The sequence below is a fragment of the Bombina bombina genome, chromosome 2 (assembly GCF_027579735.1).
Source record: "Bombina bombina isolate aBomBom1 chromosome 2, aBomBom1.pri, whole genome shotgun sequence".
Taxonomy (NCBI): domain Eukaryota; kingdom Metazoa; phylum Chordata; class Amphibia; order Anura; family Bombinatoridae; genus Bombina; species Bombina bombina.
In genome coordinates, this window is record NC_069500.1 from 607,094,107 (window position 1) to 607,115,173 (window position 21,067).

The 21,067-nt window shown below is 37.8% G+C and overlaps 1 protein-coding gene and 1 non-coding gene across 2 annotated transcripts in view; both read left to right on the forward strand.

Annotated features, from left to right (window-relative positions):
* Nucleotides 1-21,067, forward strand: part of DOCK8 (dedicator of cytokinesis 8) — a 515,743-nt gene that overhangs the window by 327,515 nt on the left and 167,161 nt on the right. Inside the window, exon 39 of the mRNA XM_053699981.1 lies at nt 8,139-8,239. Coding sequence (XP_053555956.1) covers nt 8,139-8,239 — 101 coding nt within the window. The remainder of the gene's footprint in view (nt 1-8,138; nt 8,240-21,067) is intronic.
* Nucleotides 15,045-15,157, forward strand: LOC128650629 (U5 spliceosomal RNA). Its single transcript, XR_008400905.1, has one exon. It is a non-coding gene; the product is annotated as a U5 spliceosomal RNA (small nuclear RNA).

The following is a 21,067-nucleotide window of genomic DNA, read 5'->3' on the forward strand; positions in this document are numbered from 1 at the left end:
CATACTTTGTGTATCGCACACTTCAGCCTGTGCGAGCTGTGGGAGGTGTTATTTACAGAGAAAGGCAGCAGCCAGTGACAAAGTAGAGCGTCATCACTCACAGTCACATGATGACGCTTGACAAGCTCCTCCCAGCTCAACGGCGCAAAATCTCATTGCGGAGATAGTCGTTGAGCTGAGAGGAGCTCAGTGAGAGGCATTTGTCCAGCCCGGCCCGGGGAGAGAACAGTCAGTGAGGGGGGCAGCAGCAGCACAGGAAGGGTAAGTGCTAGCAAGGCTCAGATTTCAGGGAAAAACTAGTGCTACCGTACAGTACAGCATGCTGCTTACTTTTCATCTGTCCTGAATACTTTCTCTCTCCCCTTGTCCTAGAAACACAGATCTGGAATTAAAGGTAAAGAAAAAAAAAGAAACTGCTTGTTGAACTGATTACAGTGCTCCAGCCCTCATGATATTGCCGCAGTAAACAGTTCAACAAGCAGTTTCTTTTTTTTTTACCTTTAATTGCAGATCTGTGTTTCTATGGCAAGGGGAGAGAGAAAGTATTCATAACAGACAGATGGAAAGTAAGCAGCATGCTGTTGTTTAATACACACACTGTCTGACACTAAAGTAGCCAGCCATAGCAAGCCACTATCCTGACACCCAGAGACAAACAGAATACATTTTTTAATGTTGTTTAATACATATACTGTCTGCTTGTCTCTGGGTGTCAGGATAGTGGCTTGCTATGATGGCTGGCTACTTTAGTGTCAGACAGTGTGTGTATTAAACATTATTAAAAAGTGTATTCTGCTTGTCTCTGGGTGTATATATATATATATATATATATATATATATATATATATATATACTGGGTACAAGAGTCCTGTCACTGGGGCAGTATAAGGACTTTATAAATATATATAAATATATATATATATATATATGTCCTTATACTGCCCCAGTAACAGGACTCTTGTACCCAGTATATATATATATATATATATATATATATATATATATATATATAGTAACTGCAGGGTGTATGTGGTGCTCTTGTCTTTCAGGTTAGTTATGTACATACAACACACAGTAATACACATAACACACTGCCCTCACCTTGTACAAGAATGTGTTAAGGTAACTGGCATAGTGTGTGTGTGTATGTATGTATGTGTGTGTGTATATATATATATATATATATATATATATATATATATATACACAAAAAAAAGAGAAAGAAATTCCAGTCTCAAATCTAACTGTCCGTTTATGCAATTCACAATAATAATCTTATTATGTTGACCCCTAGTAGCGATCGCCCATAGCACTTCCTTAACAACAAACAGGAGAATAACAGTCCCAAATCAGGTGTACCAGGTGTAAACAAGATGCCTCCTATTAACTTATATGTAGCAGGTATGGGTCTTATTGAACTTCCATAGCCATTATGCAAAGTATACCGCTATGCGGTTATGCCCACTTACCGCTAATACAAAGGAGGTACTCTGGTCGTCCTGAATCCGTCCAGCACTCAAAAGCTGAAGGACCGCTCTCAGTCCACTCTCAGCCCGGCAGTCTCGCCTCTGTGATCTCCGGTGTGAAGTACGCTGAAATTGCGTCTGTGCGTGTGTGGCGTACCACGTGTCAATGGCCGTCCAATGAGATGGATTGGATTCCTCAAATGGGATGTAGATATCCTACGATCCTCCAATCGGAAGTCTTGCTGTCCACGCTGACTAGGGGTATCGTGTGGAGCAACAAACCACTGAGCACCACTGCTAATCCTGATATAAATGTTAAAATGTCAAAAAAAAACCGAAGTTGAAGGAAATGGTGCCAATTGCGGTTTAAAAAGAGATTTTATTTGTGCGGTCACACAATTAAAACATAGGGCTATTGTGCAAAAATAGAACAAAATATAGCAACATATTTAAGCATGAGAAAAGGTTGCTGACATGTTTCGGCACACAGCCGTAATCATAGCTAAAGAGTACACCTGTTCACAACTTTATGTACCCTACCTCTAATTCTTATTGGTTAAAAACAAACATGCTCAAATTAACTCTTTGGTGTACCATATTAGTGAATCCAATCTTGGGTCTAAGGGAATATCCTTAGATTTAAAGTTGCTATTATTCAAACAGGATCTAATATAACACTCTGCCAATTACCTATATTACATTTTTATAACCAGTGGATAGAAAACTGTAGTTTACTGATTAATTTTTTAGATACCAATCTTGGAAATATTAAAATATATTTATAGCAAAATACATATATATTTATTTATAAATCAATAAAGAGTGGAGTATAGGGAGATAGAGAGACTTAAGTATTATAATGGTGATATTAAAAATAGAAAAAGTGACATTTTTCACTAGGGAATAGTTGAAACCTTAGATTAACTCCTTTTAAAATATCATTTTTAATTTACATAATACTTAATATATTTATGATGGTAGTTTAACGATGTCTAACATTTATAGATTATAACAGATTGTAGACTAGAATTTAAACTTAAGAAGGTATGTCTTACCCAAATAAATGCTCTATTCGATGAAGGGAAATAATTATCACTTCCAATAGTTTATTAAATCATATTCAGAGTTCATACCTTGGGGAACCCTTGTCCCAAGTTTAAAAATCCAGAACATCTCCCTCTTGCCCAGCAGTTTGTCCCTATCGCCTACCCTTGGAGGTGTAATCACCTTTTCTATGGCTTGCCAGCGAAAGGTTGATAGGGATTTATTATGCTTTTTAGCAAAATGCTGGACAAGAGGGGTTGTAGCTGTGCCTGAACTAATGGTAGATAGGTGATTTCTCATCCTTGTATTTACATCATTTGAGGTGAGTCCTACATACTGGATGGAACATTCTATACATGTGATTACATAAATGACATAGGGTGTAGTGCAGTTAAGGCAATAATCTATCTGGAATTTCTCACCTGTGCTCATGGACTGAAAACTATCAGTAAAAAGAGCATATTCGCAGGGTCTGCATGATCTCTTACCACACCTAAACATTCCCTTATGTTGTAACCATGTACTCTTAGATTTATTCTTAGAAATACACGAAGGAGACAAAATATTCCCCAATGTCCTGCACTTTCTATAAGAGCATTTTAGGCCTATGTCTACACTTTCTGTTAGACTATCATCAGCGGCCAGTAATTTAAAGTGTTTCTTTACAATTCTGCATATATCTCCATATTGGGCACTGTATTCCGTGACAAAATATGACCCTTTTGCCCTAGATGTTTCAGCACTATCTTGTTGCATTTTATTGCTCAATAGTTTTTTCCTGTCTAGTCTGGCTACTTGTTGCTCTGCTTTATCAAGGACTTTATCAGTATATCCTCTTTCTTTCAATCGCTTTCTTAGTTCCATACTTTGCCTGATAAAAGCTGCCTCCTCTGTACAGTTCCTCTTAAGTCTTACAAACTGTCCCTTTGCTACCGAAAAAGGAACATGGGGGGGTGGCATCTTTTAGCATGCAGCAGTGTGTTACGCGTGATCGGTTTACGATATGTATCACATATTATAGAACCATCATTTTTGCCTTTTAGATTAAGATCCAAAAAGGAAATATTGTCAGTGTGGTGTTCAAAGGTGAATTTTAAACCCAAATCGTTGTCATTAATCTTAGTGACAAAATTCTCAAGTTCTTCTTCTGTACCTTGCCATATTAGAAGAAGGTCATCTATGTTTGTCATCTATTTTTGCACAATATTAATTGTGTGACCGCACAAATAAAATCTCTTTTTAAACCGCAATTGGCACCATTTGCTTCAACTTCGTTTTTATATATATATATATACATACACACACAATAAAATGGGTGGGGCCATCTGAGGGGCGGGGCTAGTGCTCCCCCATCTTCAAAAGTCACCAGCCGCCACTGGTATAATATCTGTTGGACGTTAGACTACCCATCCCTAACAGTTTGTGGTAGGAGATAATGGTGTTCCATTGTACTAAACGCCTGTCTATACAATCAGTATATATAACATAAAACATAAATTGTGTGAATAAAGATATATGTTTACTAACTCGTCCATTGATATGACCAAGTGAATATAGTTAAAGGGACAGTTTACTCAAAAAATGTATCCCCTTTAATTTGTTCCTAATGATCCACTTTACCTGCTGGAGTGTATTAAATTGTTTACAAGTATTTCCATTACCCTTATATTGGCATTTGAAATAGTTTATTTAGCCTGTGGTATCCCCACCCACCCTGAAAGTTTTTGGCCTCAAGGCCAAGCTGTGTTAATACAGCCAGCAGAAGAAATAACACTCCCACTGGGTTATAGAAGAGATAAGGTAATACATTTTTTATTTTCCATTGTTCTCTCCAAGTATTGGTGTTTTTTTATTGACAGATAGGGACAAAGAAGCAGGTATATTTACACAATGTGATAAAGTAATGAGATCTGATTATATCTACAAGCTCAACCCATTTTATTAGGTTGTGGTTTCAAAACACAAAATCAGCTAATTCATATACACAAATAAGCCTTAAAAAGCAAATTCATACATTTTATACTCTGCAGCTGGTAAAAAAAGTAATTGGAAACACATTAAGGGAAAAACAATTTTATAGTATACTGTCCCTTTAAGGTTTCGTGTCTAAGAATCTGTTAATGTCATGGAACTATTGTGAGGCAATTCTATTTTTACACAATAAATGGGAAGTAAACAAAACTTAGCAATAGACTGATAACACGCCTTCCTCTATGACGTGCTTGAGTTAAAACGCCCACTGAGATGACGTGTACGGGCATAAGAAACCCCTATCTGAAGTGATCTAAAATGAATCTGTCTTATAATTAAACCCACCCTTCTACGTACAAGGGTGGAGATAAACAAAACCTCCTAAAAAGCATGAATGGGCTATATTGACAAATCTATTAAAGGATCAGTCAACACATTGGATTTGCATAATCAACAAATGCAAGATAACAAGACAATGCAATAGCACTTAGTCTGAACTTCAAATGAGTAGTAGATTTTTTTTCTGACAATTTTAAAAGTTATGTCTTTTTCCACTCCCCCCGTACCATGTGACAGCCATCAGCCAATCACAAATGCATACACATACCATGTGACAGCCATCAGCCATTCACAAATGCATACACACTTATTCTTGCACATGCTCAGTAGGAGCTGGTGACTCAAAAAGTTTAAATATAAAAAGACTGTGCACATTTTGTTAATAGAAGTAAATTGGAAAGTTGTTTAAAATAGCATGCTCTGTCTAAATAATGAAAGTTTAATTTTGATTGAGTGTCCCTTTAACACTACCGTTTATAATATGGTTAGCAACTACAATTATTATCTGGCTTGTGCTGAAACATGCCCTCTTTCATAATGGGCTAACAATAAACCCAACCTCCTAGGTAACGTTAGTGCGCTATATTAACAAATATAAATATAATAGCACTATTATTTGACCCTTGAAATTCTGCGAATACGGATATATATCTCTCCAACTGCAGTATCTATATAATCTAATAAAAATGAATCATAAAAACTAAAAAGTGACCCAATTCATTTTATATAGAGGCTTGCCAATAGCAGCCAATGAGAACACATTGGTATATCAATGTGTAAATTTGTAATTTATACTTATGTGGAATAATATTTTACAAACTGATAGGCTCCACTACCCTGTAATCATTTTAGCCCTGAAGAGTCTGTTGTTGCTTTACAAGTCATATTTAAAAGTAATAATGCCAAATATTATAATTTGTTTAAAGGGACAGTCAAGTCCAAAAAAACTTTCATGTTTCAAATAGGGTATGTAATTTTAAACAACTTTCCAATTTACTTTTATCACCAATTTTGCTTTGTTCTCTTGGTATTCTTAGTTGAAAGCTAAACCTAGAGGGTTCATATGCTAATTTCTTAGACCTTGAAGGCCGCCTCTAATCTAAATGCATTTTGATAGTTTTTCACCACTAGAGGGCATTAGTTCACGTGTTTCATATAGATAACATTGAGCTCATGCACGTGAATTTACCATGGAGACAGCTCTGATTGGCTAAAATGCAAGTCTGTCAAAAGAACTGAAATAAGGGGGCAGTCTGCTGAGGTTTAGATACAAGGTAATTACAGAGGTAAAACATGTATAATTATAACTGTGTTGGTTATGCAAAACTGGGGAATTGGTAATTAAGGGATTATCTATCTGGTGTTGACTGTCCCTTTAAATCACTCTATTTCAGACTGGAGTGGAGCACTATTTAATGCTCTTACTTGTGCGCTAACTGCAATCGACTTCAACTTTTTGCTTGCATCGGATACCATGCATATTACAAGTTGAAAGTGAAAAGTTTTCGCTCACTTGCTAACCCGATGCGCACAAAAAGATGAAGTTACAATATCGCGACTGCATTAACATACTTTTCCATAGACTTCAATGGAGCGAAAAAAAGTGGGGGGAAAAACACTATTTGCACGCATAGCCGATCACATTTTCACAAGTGTGCTAACCCGACATGAAATATTAATATTTCACATTCCAATGTTCTTCACATAGAAGAATATGTTCTATTTATTCATAAATACATAGTTCTAGATATATACATATATATATACAGATACGGTATATAGAGGAATATCTATTTATAAATACTTAGAACATTTTCCCTTTTTTGAAGAACATTGGAATGTGAAACATTTACAGTACATACACATTTAAACACTTTGAGCCAGCTCTAATTAACACTCCCTCTCGAGTGTTAACTGCGCTAGAAGTAAGCTTTTTGCACGTGTTTGGTTGCGCTTATATTACCAACCAGCACAAAAAGCCGAACTTAGAATACCCCGCTCCCCATAATCTATTACCTATAGAAGTCATTGGAGAGAAAAAAAAGTGGAAAAAACACCCTACTCGCGCACAAACCCGATGCATATTCTCATGTGTGCTAACCCAACATGAAAATATGAATATTTCACATTCCAATGTTCTTCACATAGAAGAATATGTTCTGTTTATTCATAAATTAATATTTCTACATATATCTGATTGTATTTTGGTACAATATTTATCTATAATCACATGTGAAATATTTACAGTAAGTACACAGTATAATACTTTATTAAAAAAGAATATTGCAGAAATATGGTTTTACATGTTTTCATCTACTTAAAGGGACATGAAACCCAAATTTTTTCTTTTATGATTTAGAAAGAGCGTGCAATTTTAAACAACTTTCTAATTTACTTCTATTATCTAATTTGCTTTATTCTCTTGATATACTGTGCAGAAAAGCATATCTAGATATGCTCAGTAGCTGCTGATTGGTTGCTGTAAATAGATGCTTTGTATGATTGGTTCACCCATGTGCATTGCTATTTCTTCAACAAAGGATAGCTAAATAATGAAGCAAACTAGATAATAGAAGTAAATTTGAATGTTGTTTAAAATTGTATTGTCCACTTGAATCATGAAAGAAAATATTTGGGTTTAGTGTCCCTTTAACTGCAAAGTGCTCCAATGCACTTAAATATATGTCTATATATGTATACTTATGTATTTATGTGTATATATATCTGTAAATACATATATCTGCATATAAATACATAAATAAATATGTACACATATAAACACATAAATACATTTGTACACATATAAACACATAAATACATATGTACACATATAAAGACATAAATAAATATGTACACATATAAACACATAAATAAATATGTATACATATAAACACATAAATACATATGTACACATATAAACACATAAATACATATGTACACATATAAACACATACATGCATATACATATTTAGACATGTAAATGTATGTATCTCTATTGCAATTTAAAAAAAAAAAATTATGAGTGTAACTACTTTTAAATGTATTTTTTATTTTTTTTGTGACACTTTTTATTTGAGCGTAAGTCACGCTAACCCGATGTGTGTTAAATTGCTCGTGAGCAAACATATTTACTTTCAACTTGTAATATGTGCGCTACTTCTGACGCTAGCAAACACCCACGATAAACCACTAATCGCTCATGCGTAACTGTAGCGCGTCACTCGTAATCTGGCTTTTCATTTCTATTATATAAGTTTAATTCCTATTCATATTCCTTTTTTTTTTTTTTTTTTTATTAATTATCTATTTTACATGTAGGTGGATGAGCTTTTAAGTAACCTCAACAGTATACTGTCAGATACGGTAAAAATGAAAGCCTTCCAGGAGGACCCAGAAATGCTGATGGACTTGATGTACAGGTAAATATCTGGCTAACACTATTAAAAAAAAATATGAAGCATATTTTATCATACATTGTAGAAGAAAACATTTAAAGGGATAGAAAGGTCAAAATTGAACTGTGCATGGGAGGATTTCAGTTTGAAGTAGAAGTATTTTTGTTATATACGTTCATTAGCAAAAATGCTTCTAGTAAAAGTTATTACTGTTTGTGAGCATCATATGCGCATATCTTGTGAGGGGCCATGCACCAGTAATCAATCACCATACTTGCTCAGAAAGCTGGCGGCAGTGTGTATTGCTTTTGTGTGACTCTGCTGATTCTCTGAGATGATTCTCTGAGAAGGTGTGATGTTTTAATGCTGGTGCATGGGCCCTCGCAGCATATGTGTGTGTGCTGTAGAACAAAGTCATAACTTTTACTATAAACATTTTTGCTAATTGAAGAACATTGCAAAAAAATGCTTCTATTTCAAATTGAATTGCACCCATGCACATTTCAGATTTGACCACTCTATCCCTTTAAACATTAAAGTTGTTGTTTTATTTCCAATGGCATGGAGAGCCCACAAATCCATTCTAATTACTATTGGGAATTCAACTCCTGGCCACCAGGAGGAGGCAAAGAACACACCAGCAGAGCTGTTAAGTATCACTCCTACTTCCCATAAGCCCCAGTCATTATTTGCCTTATACATCTGGAGGATGTGCGAAGATGGTGTCTGAAGAAAATCAAATATTTAAATTCTTTAATGGGTACTTTTCCCTGCAAGCAAGGATTGGGGCAATGCTGTGTCCATGTAATCCTCTTTAGTAAGAGTAATGGTGGCTTTTAGCTGTTGGAGGTCGTGAGTTAGTCCTTACTTTACTACAACAATGTATGCTAACCCTTATATAGAATACCAGGGTTGGTTACTCTGCTTTTCTTGTATCTTCAGGTCCCTGTCAGCATATATATATCTGATATTCTAAGATATATTGCGGCTGAGCAGTTATATTATCAGGGATTTGCCGCTTCCATGACCGGGCATTCCTATAAGAACCCAGGTTTTATGGTATGTGAGGACCGGCTCTTATAATGAGGATATGAGGAGTAATGAGTTTCCCACTTTATTTCCCTGCACGGTCTGTTTACTACAACTATGGGATTATATATTTGTAAGGGCACAGTATGTGTTTGTGTCTTTTTAACCTCACCTCGTTTTTGCTCACTGCTGAGGGACCGGACCGTTGATGGCGCAGTTAGAGCCTGCATAACTTAGAGGTATTCTCCCGCACCTTGCTTATTTCACAGGTTATGCCATAGGCTTTTATTATCTTAGGCTGTTTTGCCTCTAATGGTCTCCTCCCCCTGCTGTTTGCGATCGCGGCAATGAGGCCGTTTCGCATACTAGGGTATACCTAGTCGGACTTGCCTTTTTGCCACACCATGTGGTTTTTATACTGACTACTTGCTGGGGTACGCAGTATGTTACACCATTGTGGGCAGATACATTAGCGGCGCTGTGCTAGTTTGGGGGTGATGCGCTTGGTATCTGTTAGCACTTTTCAGGAGGAATCTCTAACATAGAAATCATAGGTTTTCGGAGCGTTAGTATTGCGCTCTATTTTGCCTTATTAGGTTTATTAATGTATACACGGCACCTCTTTTTCTTCCTTAGCAGGTGAAGGAGGATCTGCAGGCTGCAGATATTTATAGATACCCTTTTATTTATTTATTTCTTTTATGTACACACAGAGTAATGAGTTTGATAATCTTTGTTGAGGGTATTTTTTGTTTTATTACTAAAATCCAATATGTCTGCACTTTTATTTTTCAAAAGTGTTTTCTCTGGATATTAGTGCATTTCCCTAGTATTTGCTGCCTTCTGGTGGCAGTTCTTTTAAAATGCCTCTATATATTGTCATATAAAGATGAAATTTTTTCTCTCATACTGAGGAGACTATAGAGCTTAATGTGTTTTTGGTGTCAAATATTTTTGGTATCATGTACTATATATATTTGCATATTTACGTTTCCTATTTTCATACAGGAAACTATGTATATTATCTCTCTAATTCTGAGGTTATAATGCCTGCAACATGTATGTTGGCTGATTTTATTTATAGGGGCTTATGTTAATCTCGCCCATATTGAGGTGATTTTACCAATGCCTGCGACATATATATTGCCCTATTTTATTTATAGGGACTTCTATTATTCCCTCTCTTATGGAGGTGGTTTTTCCTTCTGTCTGTGACAGGTCTGTTGTCCTATTTTATAAATAGGGGCTTATATTAATCTTTTTCTTATGAGGTAATTCTTTACTTCTGCCCGCAACATGTATGTAGTCTTATTTTATAAATAGGGGATTATATTAATCTCTCTCTGATGGATCTGATTTTTTTCTACAGTCTGCGACATGTCTGTTGTCCTATTTTATTTATAGGGCTTTATGTTAAAGGGTCACTGAACCCAAATTTTTTCTTTCGTGGCTCAGATAGAGCATAACATTTTAAGCAACTTTTTAATTTACTCCTATTATCAAATTTTCTTCATTCTCTTGGTAACTTTATTTGAAATGCAAGAATGTAAGTTTAGATGCCGGCCCATTTTTGGTGAATAACCTGGGTTGTTCTTGCTGATTGGTGGATAAATTCATCCACCAATAAAAAAGTGCTGTCCAGAGTCTGAACTAATAAAAAAGCTTAGATGCCTTCTTTTTCAAATAAAGATAGCAAGAGAACGAATACAAATTGCTTATAGTAGTAAATTAGAAAGTTGCTTAAAATTGCATGCTTTATCTGAATCGCGAAATAATTTTTTTTAGTTCAGTGTCCCTTTAACTTCTCTCTTATGGAGGTGAATTTTTATTTTGTCTGTGACATGTATATTGTCCTATTTTAATAGGGGCTTATTTTTATCACCCTCTTCTTGAGGTGATTTTTACTAATGCCTGTGACAGTATGTTGTCCTATTTTTTGTATAGGAACTTATATTTATCTCTCTCTTTTATTGAGGGGATTTTTTTCCTTATGTCCGTGACAGGCATGGTTGTATTTAGCATATTTCTTTTCTTAGTGTTTTCGGACACTTACAGTGGATATAAAAAGTCTACACACCCCTGTTAAAATGTCAGGTTTCTGTGATGTAAAAAAATGAGACAAAGATACATTATTTCAGAACTTTTTCCACCTTTAATGTGACCTATAAACTGTACAACTCAATTGAAAAACAAACTGAAATATTTTAGGTGGAGGGAAGAAAACAAAAAAAAACTAAAATAATGTGGTTGCATAACTGGGGATGTAGCTGTGTTCAGAATTAAGCAATCACATTCAAAATCATGTTAAATAGGAGTCAGCATACACCTGCCATCATTTAAAGTGCCTCTGATTAACCCCAAATAAAGTTCAGCTGCTCTAGTTGGTCTTTCCTGAAATTTTCTTAGTCGCATTCCACAGCAAAAGCCATGGTCCACAGAGAGCTTCCTAAGCATCAGAGGGATCTCATTGTTAAAAAGTATCAGTCAGGAGAAGGGTACAAAAGGATTTCCAAGGCGTTAGATATACCATGGAACTCAGTGAAGACAGTCATCATCAAGTGGAGAAAATATGGCACAACAGTGATATTACCAAGAACTGGATGTCCCTCCAAAATTGATGAAAAGACGAGAAGAAAACTGGTCTGGGAGGCTACCAAAAGGCCTACAGCAACCTTAAAGGAGCTGCAGGAATATCTGGCAAGTACTGGCTGTGTGGTACATGTGACAACAATCTCCCGTATTCTTCATATGTCTGGGCTGTGGGGTAGAGTGGCAAGACAAAAGCCTTTTCTTTCGTTGAAAAACATCCAAGCCAGGTTACATTTTGCAAAAAAACATCTGAAGTCTCCCAAAAGCATGTGGGAAAAGGTGTTATGGTCTGATGAAACCAAGGTTGAACTTTTTGGCCATAATTCCTAAAGATATGTTTGGCGCAAAAACAACACTGCACATCACCAAAAGAACACCATACCCACAGTGAAGCATGGTGGTGCATCATGCTTTGGGGCTGTTATTCTTCAGCTGGAAATGGGGCTTTAGTTAAGCTAGAGGGAATTATGAACAGTTCCAAATACCAGACAATATTGGCACAAAACCTTCAGGCTTCTGCTAGAAAGCTGAACATTAAGAGGAACTTCATCTTTCAGCATGACAACGACCTAAAGCATACATCCAAATCAACAAAGGAATGGCTTCACCAGAAGAAGATTACAATTTTGGAATGGCCCAGCCAGAGCCCAGACCTGAATCCGATTGAAAATCTGTGGGGGTGATCTGAAGAGGGCTTTGCACAAGAGATGCCCTCACAATCTGACAGATTTGGAGTGTTTTTGCAAAGAAGAGTGGGCAAATCTTGCCAAGTCAAAATGTGCCATGCTGATAGACTCATACCCAAAAAGACTGAGTGCTGTAATAAAATCAAAAGTTGCTTCAACAAAGTATTAGTTTAAGGGTGTGCACACTTATGCAACCATATTATTTTATTTTTATATTTTTTCTTACCTCTACCTAAAAGATTTCAGTTTGTTTTTCATTTGAGTTGTACAGTTTATAGGTCACATTAAAGGTGGAAAAAGTTCTGAAATGATTTATCGTTGTCTCATTTTTTTACATCACAGAAACCTGAGATTTTAACAGGGGTGTGTAGACTTTTTATATCCACTGTATATATTTATTTCTATAGAAATACTTTGGTATAATCCCTCTCATTTAGAGGGGATAATTTCTAATGTATGTGACATTCTGTGTCCCTTTAATGTCTTGACATCATAATTGTCTGATGTTATATATTTAAATATTAATTGATATTATTATAAGCATTGTTTGCTTATTGTATCCCTTTCTTCTGGGCATATAAATTTGGTGTTTTTAGGGATTTTACCTCTATCCCTAACTCTTATAGTAGAAGCTTACTTTTCCCTCTCCTACTGTAAATATTCCAATCTTTTTCCCTCTTTGTCTTCAGTAGAGGTATATTTGTTATATTGTTTTAAGCACTATTCCTGATTCTTTTATTCTTTTTCTGTACATATTAATGTGTACCTTTTGGGTCTGTTAACATTGATAGTAGGCGGTTGTAGCTTCTCTGGCCCACCTAGCATGTTTCATTCCTATCAGTAGAAATGTATTCTGGATATTGTTATCATATGTTTTTTCTACTATTAATGCTAAATGTAGAGGGATTTAAGCATTTCATGTTTTATCCCTTTCTTTCTATGTATAGAATATGTACAGGGAGTGCAGAATTATTAGGCAAATTAGTATTTTGACCACATGCATATTGTCTTACTCCAAGCTGTATAGGCTCGAAAGCCTACTACCAATTAAGCATATTAGGTGATGTGCATCTCTGTAATGAGAAGGGGTGTGGTCTAATGACATCAACACCCTATATCAGGTGTGCATAATTATTAGGCAACTTCCTTTCCTTTGGCAAAATGGGTCAAAAGAAGGACTTGACAGGCTCAGAAAAGTCAAAAATAGTGAGATATCTTGCAGAGGGATGCAGCACTCTTAAAATTGCAAAGCTTCTGAAGCGTGATCATCGAACAATCAAGCGTTTCATTCAAAATAGTCAACAGGGTCACAAGAAGCGTGTGGAAAAACCAAGGCGCAAAATAACCATGAACTGAGAAAAGTCAAGCGTGCAGCTGCCAAGATGCCACTTGCCACCAGTTTGGCCATATTTCAGAGCTGCAACATCACTGGAGTGCCCAAAAGCACAAGGTGTGCAATACTCAGAGACATGGCCAAGGTAAGAAAGGCTGAAAGACGACCACCACTGAACAAGACACACAAGCTGAAACGTCAAGACTGGGCCAAGAAATATCTCAAGACTGATTTTTCTAAGGTTTTATGGACTGATGAAATGAGAGTGAGTCTTGATGGGCCAGATGGATGGGCCCGTGGCTGGATTGGTAAAGGGCAGAGAGCTCCAGTCCGACTCAGACGCCAGCAAGGTGGAGGTGGAGTACTGGTTTGGGCTGGTATCATCAAAGAAGAGCTTGTGGGGCCTTTTCGGGTTGAGGATGGAGTCAAGCTCAACTCCCAGTCCTACTGCCAGTTTCTGGAAGACACCTTCTTCAAGCAATGGTACAGGAAGAAGTCTGCATCCTTCAAGAAAAACATGATTTTCATGCAGGACAATGCTCCATCACACGCGTCCAAGTACTCCACAGCGTGGCTGGCAAGAAAGGGTATAAAAGAAGAAAATCTAATGACATGGCCTCCTTGTTCACCTGATCTGAACCCCATTGAGAACCTGTGGTCCATCATCAAATGTGAGATTTACAAGGAGGGAAAACAGTACACCTCTCTGAACAGTGTCTGGGAGGCTGTGGTTGCTGCTGCACGCAATGTTGATGGTGAACAGATCAAAACACTGACAGAATCCATGGATGGCAGGCTTTTGAGTGTCCTTGCAAAGAAAGGTGGCTATATTGGTCACTGGTTTGTTTTTGTTTTGTTTTTGAATGTCAGAAATGTATATTTGTGAATGTTGAGATGTTATATTGGTTTCACTGGTAAAAATAAATAATTGAAATGGGTATATATTTGTTTTTTGTTAAGTTGCCTAATAATTATGCACAGTAATAGTCACCTGCACACACAGATATCCCCCTAAAATTGCTATAACTAAAAACAAACTAAAAACTACTTCCAAAACTATTCAGCTTTGATATTAATGAGTTTTTTGGGTTCATTGAGAACATGGTTGTTGTTCAATAATAAAATTAATCCTCAAAAATACAACTTGCCTAATAATTCTGCACTCCCTGTATATCTGATACGTTCCTGTTGTATTTTCTGGTTCTCTTCTGATCTTATAAATCTCTCGACTTTTTCTTGAGATTTCTGTGGAGAGGAACAATCATGAGTTTTCATGAATTTTTGAGACTCTGCTACTTGCAGAGCTAAAGAGAAATGTTTACATATTTTTCCCCTATGGGGATAATTTATCTTTAATCAGTAGTTTTCCACTCTCTACTGATCTCTTTGCTGATAGTGTGGGGTCATGGGTATGACACCAGCAGCATGGCCGAGCGGCCTAAGTTGTTGGATTAGGTTCTAGTCTTTTTGGCAGCAACCTTAATTTTTCATTCTAGTTGCTAAGATTTTTGCTTTCATACAGTGACTGTGTATGGAAGTAATTGGTCTAATGGTGGTTTCCATGGATATTTACTTCTTTTGCTCGTATTCCATCTGAGACTTCTACAGTCATGCATACTCAGACGATGGCATGTAGACCTCTCGGACCTCTCTCAGAGGATAGTATTGACATCCGGTCAATAGATTCACTGTCCTGGTGGATCTCTCAGGACCGTCTGGCCCTGGGTACGTGTTTCCTGAGACCATCCTGGGTGATTGTGACCACAGATGCCAGCCTGTCGGGCTGGGGAGCAGTTTGTGGTTCTTTAAATGCTCAGGGTCTTTGGACTCGGGAGGAGTCTTCTTCCCCAATAAATATCCTAGAGTTGAGAGCAATCTTTAATGCTCTAACAGCCTGGCCTCAATGGAGTTTGGGCCGGTTTATCTGATTCCAGTCGGACATCATCACCTCAGTGGCGTATATCAACCACCAGGGAGAAAGTCAGAGTTCCTTAGCCATAAAGGAGGTGACTCGCATACTCCAGTGGGTGGAGTCTCATGATTTTTACCTCTCTGCCAGTCACATACCAGGGGTGGACAACTGAGAAGCGGATTATCTGAGCAGGCAGACTTTTCATCCAGGGGAGTGGGCCCTTCATCCGGAAGTATTCTCAATGATAACCCTCAGATGGGAGGTTCCGGAGTTAGGTCTGATGGCGTCTCATCTAAACACCAAACTTCCAAAATACGGATCAAGATAAAGAGATCCGCTTTGATCGACGCTCTGGCGGTTCCTTGGGACGTCGGTCTTGTGTACCTATTTCCTCCATTTGCCCTCTTCCTCGAGTAATAGCTTGTATCGAACAGGAAAAGGCTTTGGTGATCCTAATCACACCCGCCTGGCCTCACAGGATCTGATTCGCTGATCTTGGAGGTTGCCTTTGAGGAAGGACTTTCTACTTCAGGGTCCCTGCTGACTGCTTGGAGATTGAACGCCTAGTGTTGTCTAGACACGTTTTTTCTAAGTTCATTGCTACTTCAAGCTTGTAAGCCGGTAACTCATAAGAGTTACCATAAGTTATGGCGTAAATAACTTTATTGGTGCAAATCATGGGATTTCTCTTGGAGTCTGGTGAGGGTTCCCCCATTTTGTCCTTTCTTCAGGATGGCCTGGAGAAATGTTTGTCAGTCAGTACTCTCAAGGGTCAGATCTCTGCACTGTCTGTTCTTTTGCATAAATTTCTGGCAGACCTGCCAGATGTTCAATCTTTTGTTTAGCCCTTGGTCAGAATCAGGCCTGTTTTAAACCTGTTGCTCCTCCTTGAAGCCTTAATCTTGTTCTTAAAGTTCTGCAACAGGCTCCATTTGAGCCTATGCACTCTGTTGATATTAAGTTGTTATCTTGGAAAGTTGTGTTTTTCCTCGCTATTTTCTTTGCTCACAGAGTTTCCGAGCTTTCGGCTCTGCAATGTAATTCCCCTTATTTTTCATGCGGATAAGGCGCTCCTTCGTAAGTTGGGATATCTTCCCAAGGTAGTGTCGGATCGCAACATCAGTCAGGAAATTGTTAATTCATTTTGTCCTAATCCTTCTCAGAAGGAACGACTGTTGCATAACCTGGATGTAGTGTGTGCTCTACAATTTTATCTACAGGCAACTAAAGATTTTCGACAATCTCCTGCCCTGTTCGTTGTTTTCTCTGGTAAATGTAAGGGTCAGAAGGCCACTTCTACTCTTTCTCTCTGGTTGAGAGGTGTTATCTGGTTGGCTTTTGAGACAGCTGGACAACAGCCTCCTGAGAGAATTACTGCTCATTCCACTAGGGCTGTCTCTTCTTCCTGGGCCTTCAAAAATGAAACTTCTGTGAAACAAATCTACAAGCCGGCCACTTGGTCCTCGTTGCATACTTTTTCAAAATTCTACAAATTTTATACTTTTGCCTCGGCTGAGGCTTCTTTTGGGAGAAAAGTTCTTCAATCGGTGGTGCCCTCTGTTTAGGTTCGCCTGTCTTGTTCTCCTGCCCTTCCATTCTGTGTCCTCTAGCTTGGATATTGGTTCCCACTAGTAATTAGAATGGATTTGTGGACTCTACATGCCATTAGAAAGAAAACAAAACTTATGCTTACCTGATAAATTCTTTTCTTTCCTGGCATGGAGAGTCTACGACCCGCCCTTAATTCAATTTAAGACCGCAGTTTTTTTTATGTAAACCTCAGCTCTATACCCTTGTGTCATCTTCTCTTTCCATATTCCTTCGGCTGAATTACTGGGGGCTTATGGAAAGTAGGAGTGATACTTAACAGCTCTGCTGAGGTGTTCTTTTTTCCTCCTTGTGGCCAGGAGTTGAATTCCCACTAGTATTAGAATGGATTTGTGGACTCTCCATGCCAGGAAAGAAAATAATTTATAAAGTAAGTATACATTTTGTTGTTTTTTCAATATTCAAAACAAGTTTTTTGAATTTTTTATACCATACATATGACAAAATTACAATTAGCGCGCTATTTAGCATTTTTGCTTGCGCAAACATCGATAGAAGTAAACTTTTAACATCCACCGATTAGTTGAAAGTAAAATTGTTTGTGCGCAGGTGAAAACTGACATGCGCTTACTTTAGGACTTAGGATATCGTGATCTTACTAACTTCTCCCCATAGACTTCAATGGAGACCGCAAACTGGAAAAAACGAACACTTGACAGGAGTTAAACCTCCAATGCTAACTGGAATGTAGTTATGCATATTTTACATTCCAATGCTCTTCACATAGAAGAAAATGTTATATTTATTTTAAAATATATATTTCTATATATGTCTAAAGTAAAATATTATTATTATTATCGGTTATTTGTAGAGCGCCAACAGATTCCACAGCGCTATAAACAAAGTGGAGTACAACAAAACAATTATAGGGATCAAATGGGTAGAGGGCCCTGCCAAGAGTGGCACTGTTGTAGTCAGCTCTTAAGAAGGTGATCTACAAACAGCTGGACTCTTAGGCTTACATTCTAAGGGGGTTCAGGGGATAGCAATGGAGGAGAGGAACTAGTATAAAGCAAGGTTAGAGTAGGTTAAGGGAAGAGAAGTAGTGTTGCTTATGGAGATTAAGGGCAGAATTAGTAGGAGTTCAAGTTGAATTTGTAATGAAGAAAATCAGCTGAATTCCGAGATTTTCTCCAGTGCCGCTCTGCGTAGGTACGGTGTCAGAGGAGTATGCCAGGGCTGAGGATGAGTGTGTGATTTCCGAGCTATGGTAAGAGGGGCCAGATTGTCAAGCACGGATGTAAGGGTGGAATTATAGTGGCATATAGATTGGTCAGGGCAGGAAAAGGAGGAGAAGGATGAGAGGAGAGGTTCAAGGGAATTAGCAAACTGTTGCTGATCTAATGACATAATGCTTCTGTGAAGTTTGGTGTGAGGAGTAGAAGGAGGGAGAGTTGTAGGGAGGGATGATATGTTGCAAGTAAGGAGATGGTGGTCAGAAAGCGGAAAGGGGGAGTTTGTGAAGTTTGAGAGAGTGCATCGATAGCTAAAGATCAGGTCAAGGGAGTTCCTGTCTGTATGAGTGGGAGAATCAGTCCATTGTAACAGACCGAAAGAGGAAGTGAGTTGCAGAAGTTGTTTTGCAGATGAGGCAGTGGGATTGTCAAGAGGGATGTTGAAGTCGCCAAGAATGAGGGCAGGGGTGTCTGAGGAAAGGAAATAAGGTAGCCAGGCAGCCAAGTGATCTAAAAATTGAGTTGAGGAGCCAGGGGGTCAGTATATGACTGCAACACGTATAGAGAGAGGAGAGAATAAGTGAATCATGTGGGTTTCGATTGTGGAAAATGTGAGGGAAGAGATGGGTTGTATTTGTTGAAAGGTGTAACGAGAGGAAAGTAAAATACCAACAGCACCTCCTTGTCTATTACCAGACCTAGGAGTGTGGCTTAAGTGTAGACCCCCATGTGACAGAGCAGCAGTGGATGCTGTGTCTAGGGGAGAGAGACAGGTTTCTGTTAGGGCCAAAAGGGAGTGAGAGATAAAGAGGTCATGTATAGAAGTGAGCTTGCTGCAAACAGAGCGAGAGTTCCAGAGTGCACAAGTGAAAGGGGTAGTGGCTTTTGATGCAAGAGGAATGTGAGTAAGGTTGGCTGAGTTTTGTTTTCTGAGTCTATGGGACGGTACACTAGGATGTGCACGGCTAGGCAGTTGTTGGGGACCAGGATTAGGGGAGATGTCACCAGCAGTAAATAAAAGCAAGAGGGAGAGTGACATGAGATGAGATGAGATACAGATTTGCAGTAATGAGACTGCTTTTGAGACGAGGTGCAGGGGGAGAGAGAGTGTTTAAGAATAGGTAAAGTTTATGAGTACAAAAGTTAGGTGAGTTTAAGAGAGATGGGCTAATGAACAGTGCAGGTGGAGAGGGAGAAGGAGTAATTGAATAAAGTAGTTTGTTATAGAGACAAGAGGCAGCAAAAAGGAATGTGAATATATTGAGCATTTTTACAAAAGTAGGAACCAATTAAACACATAAGACACAGTATTACAATAGCAATTGCATAAGGAAACAGTGAGATACATAGAACATAATATTACAGAAGTACTTGCCTTGTGTCTTGTCCCTTGCCCAATCCTTGTTGAATTATTGTATAATTCTATTGTTAATGCCTCACTTATAAAATGTTCACTTCAAAACATATACAATGCACAGCCCAGAGCAATGCACATCCCAAGCTGATATTAAAATATATATATTCAGGGAAGTCAGCTGTGTCCACTAAATTTCTTGATTGATAAATCAGAGACAAACGAAGGGCCAATTTGAAAGTTAGATTGTGGCCTGGTCAGGGTGAGTTAAAGGGACAGTCAACACCAGAATTTTTGTTGTTTTAAAAGATAGATAATCCCTTAATTACCAATTCCCTAATTTTGCATAACCAACACAGTTATAATTATACGCGTTTTACCTCTGTAATTACCTTGTATCTAAGCCTCAGCAGACTGCTCCCTTATTTCAGTTCTTTTGACAGACTTGCATTTTAGCCAATCAGAGCAGTCTCCATTGTAAATTCACGTGCATGAGCTCAATGTTATCTATATGAAACACAAACTAATGCCCTCTAGTGGTGAAAAATGATCAAAATGCCTTTAGATTAGAGGCGGCCTTCAAGGTCTAAGAAATTAGCATATGAACCTCCTAGGTTTAGCTTTCAACTAAGAATACCAACAGATCAAAGCAAAATTGGTGATAAACATAAATTGGAAAGTTGTTTAAAATTACATGCCTTATTTGAAACATGAAAGTTTTTTTTGGACTTGACTGTCCCTTTAAGTAAACAGACAATAACATTTGGAGGAGGTTAAAACTATGGCATAAGACAGCTATAAATTGGAGAATAATAGCAAGTATTGAACATCACATGGCAATTAACAAACCATTTGTTAAGAGTACAACAAATGTAGGACTAAATTAACGACCTAAAATCATTTGCTCTATGTAAATATACACATACCAAGAGAGAGTTACAGGAGAGAAAAAACACCTGAGTGCAGTGAATACGTTGCAGATTGACAGGGAATATATTCACATACCAAAAGAGAGTTACAGGAGAGGAAAAACACCAGAGTTCAGTGAATACTTTGCAGATTGACAGGGAATATATTCGCATACCAAAAGAGAGTTACAGGAGAGGAAAAACACCAGAGTGCAGTGAATACTTTGCAGATTGACAGGGAATATATTCACATACCAG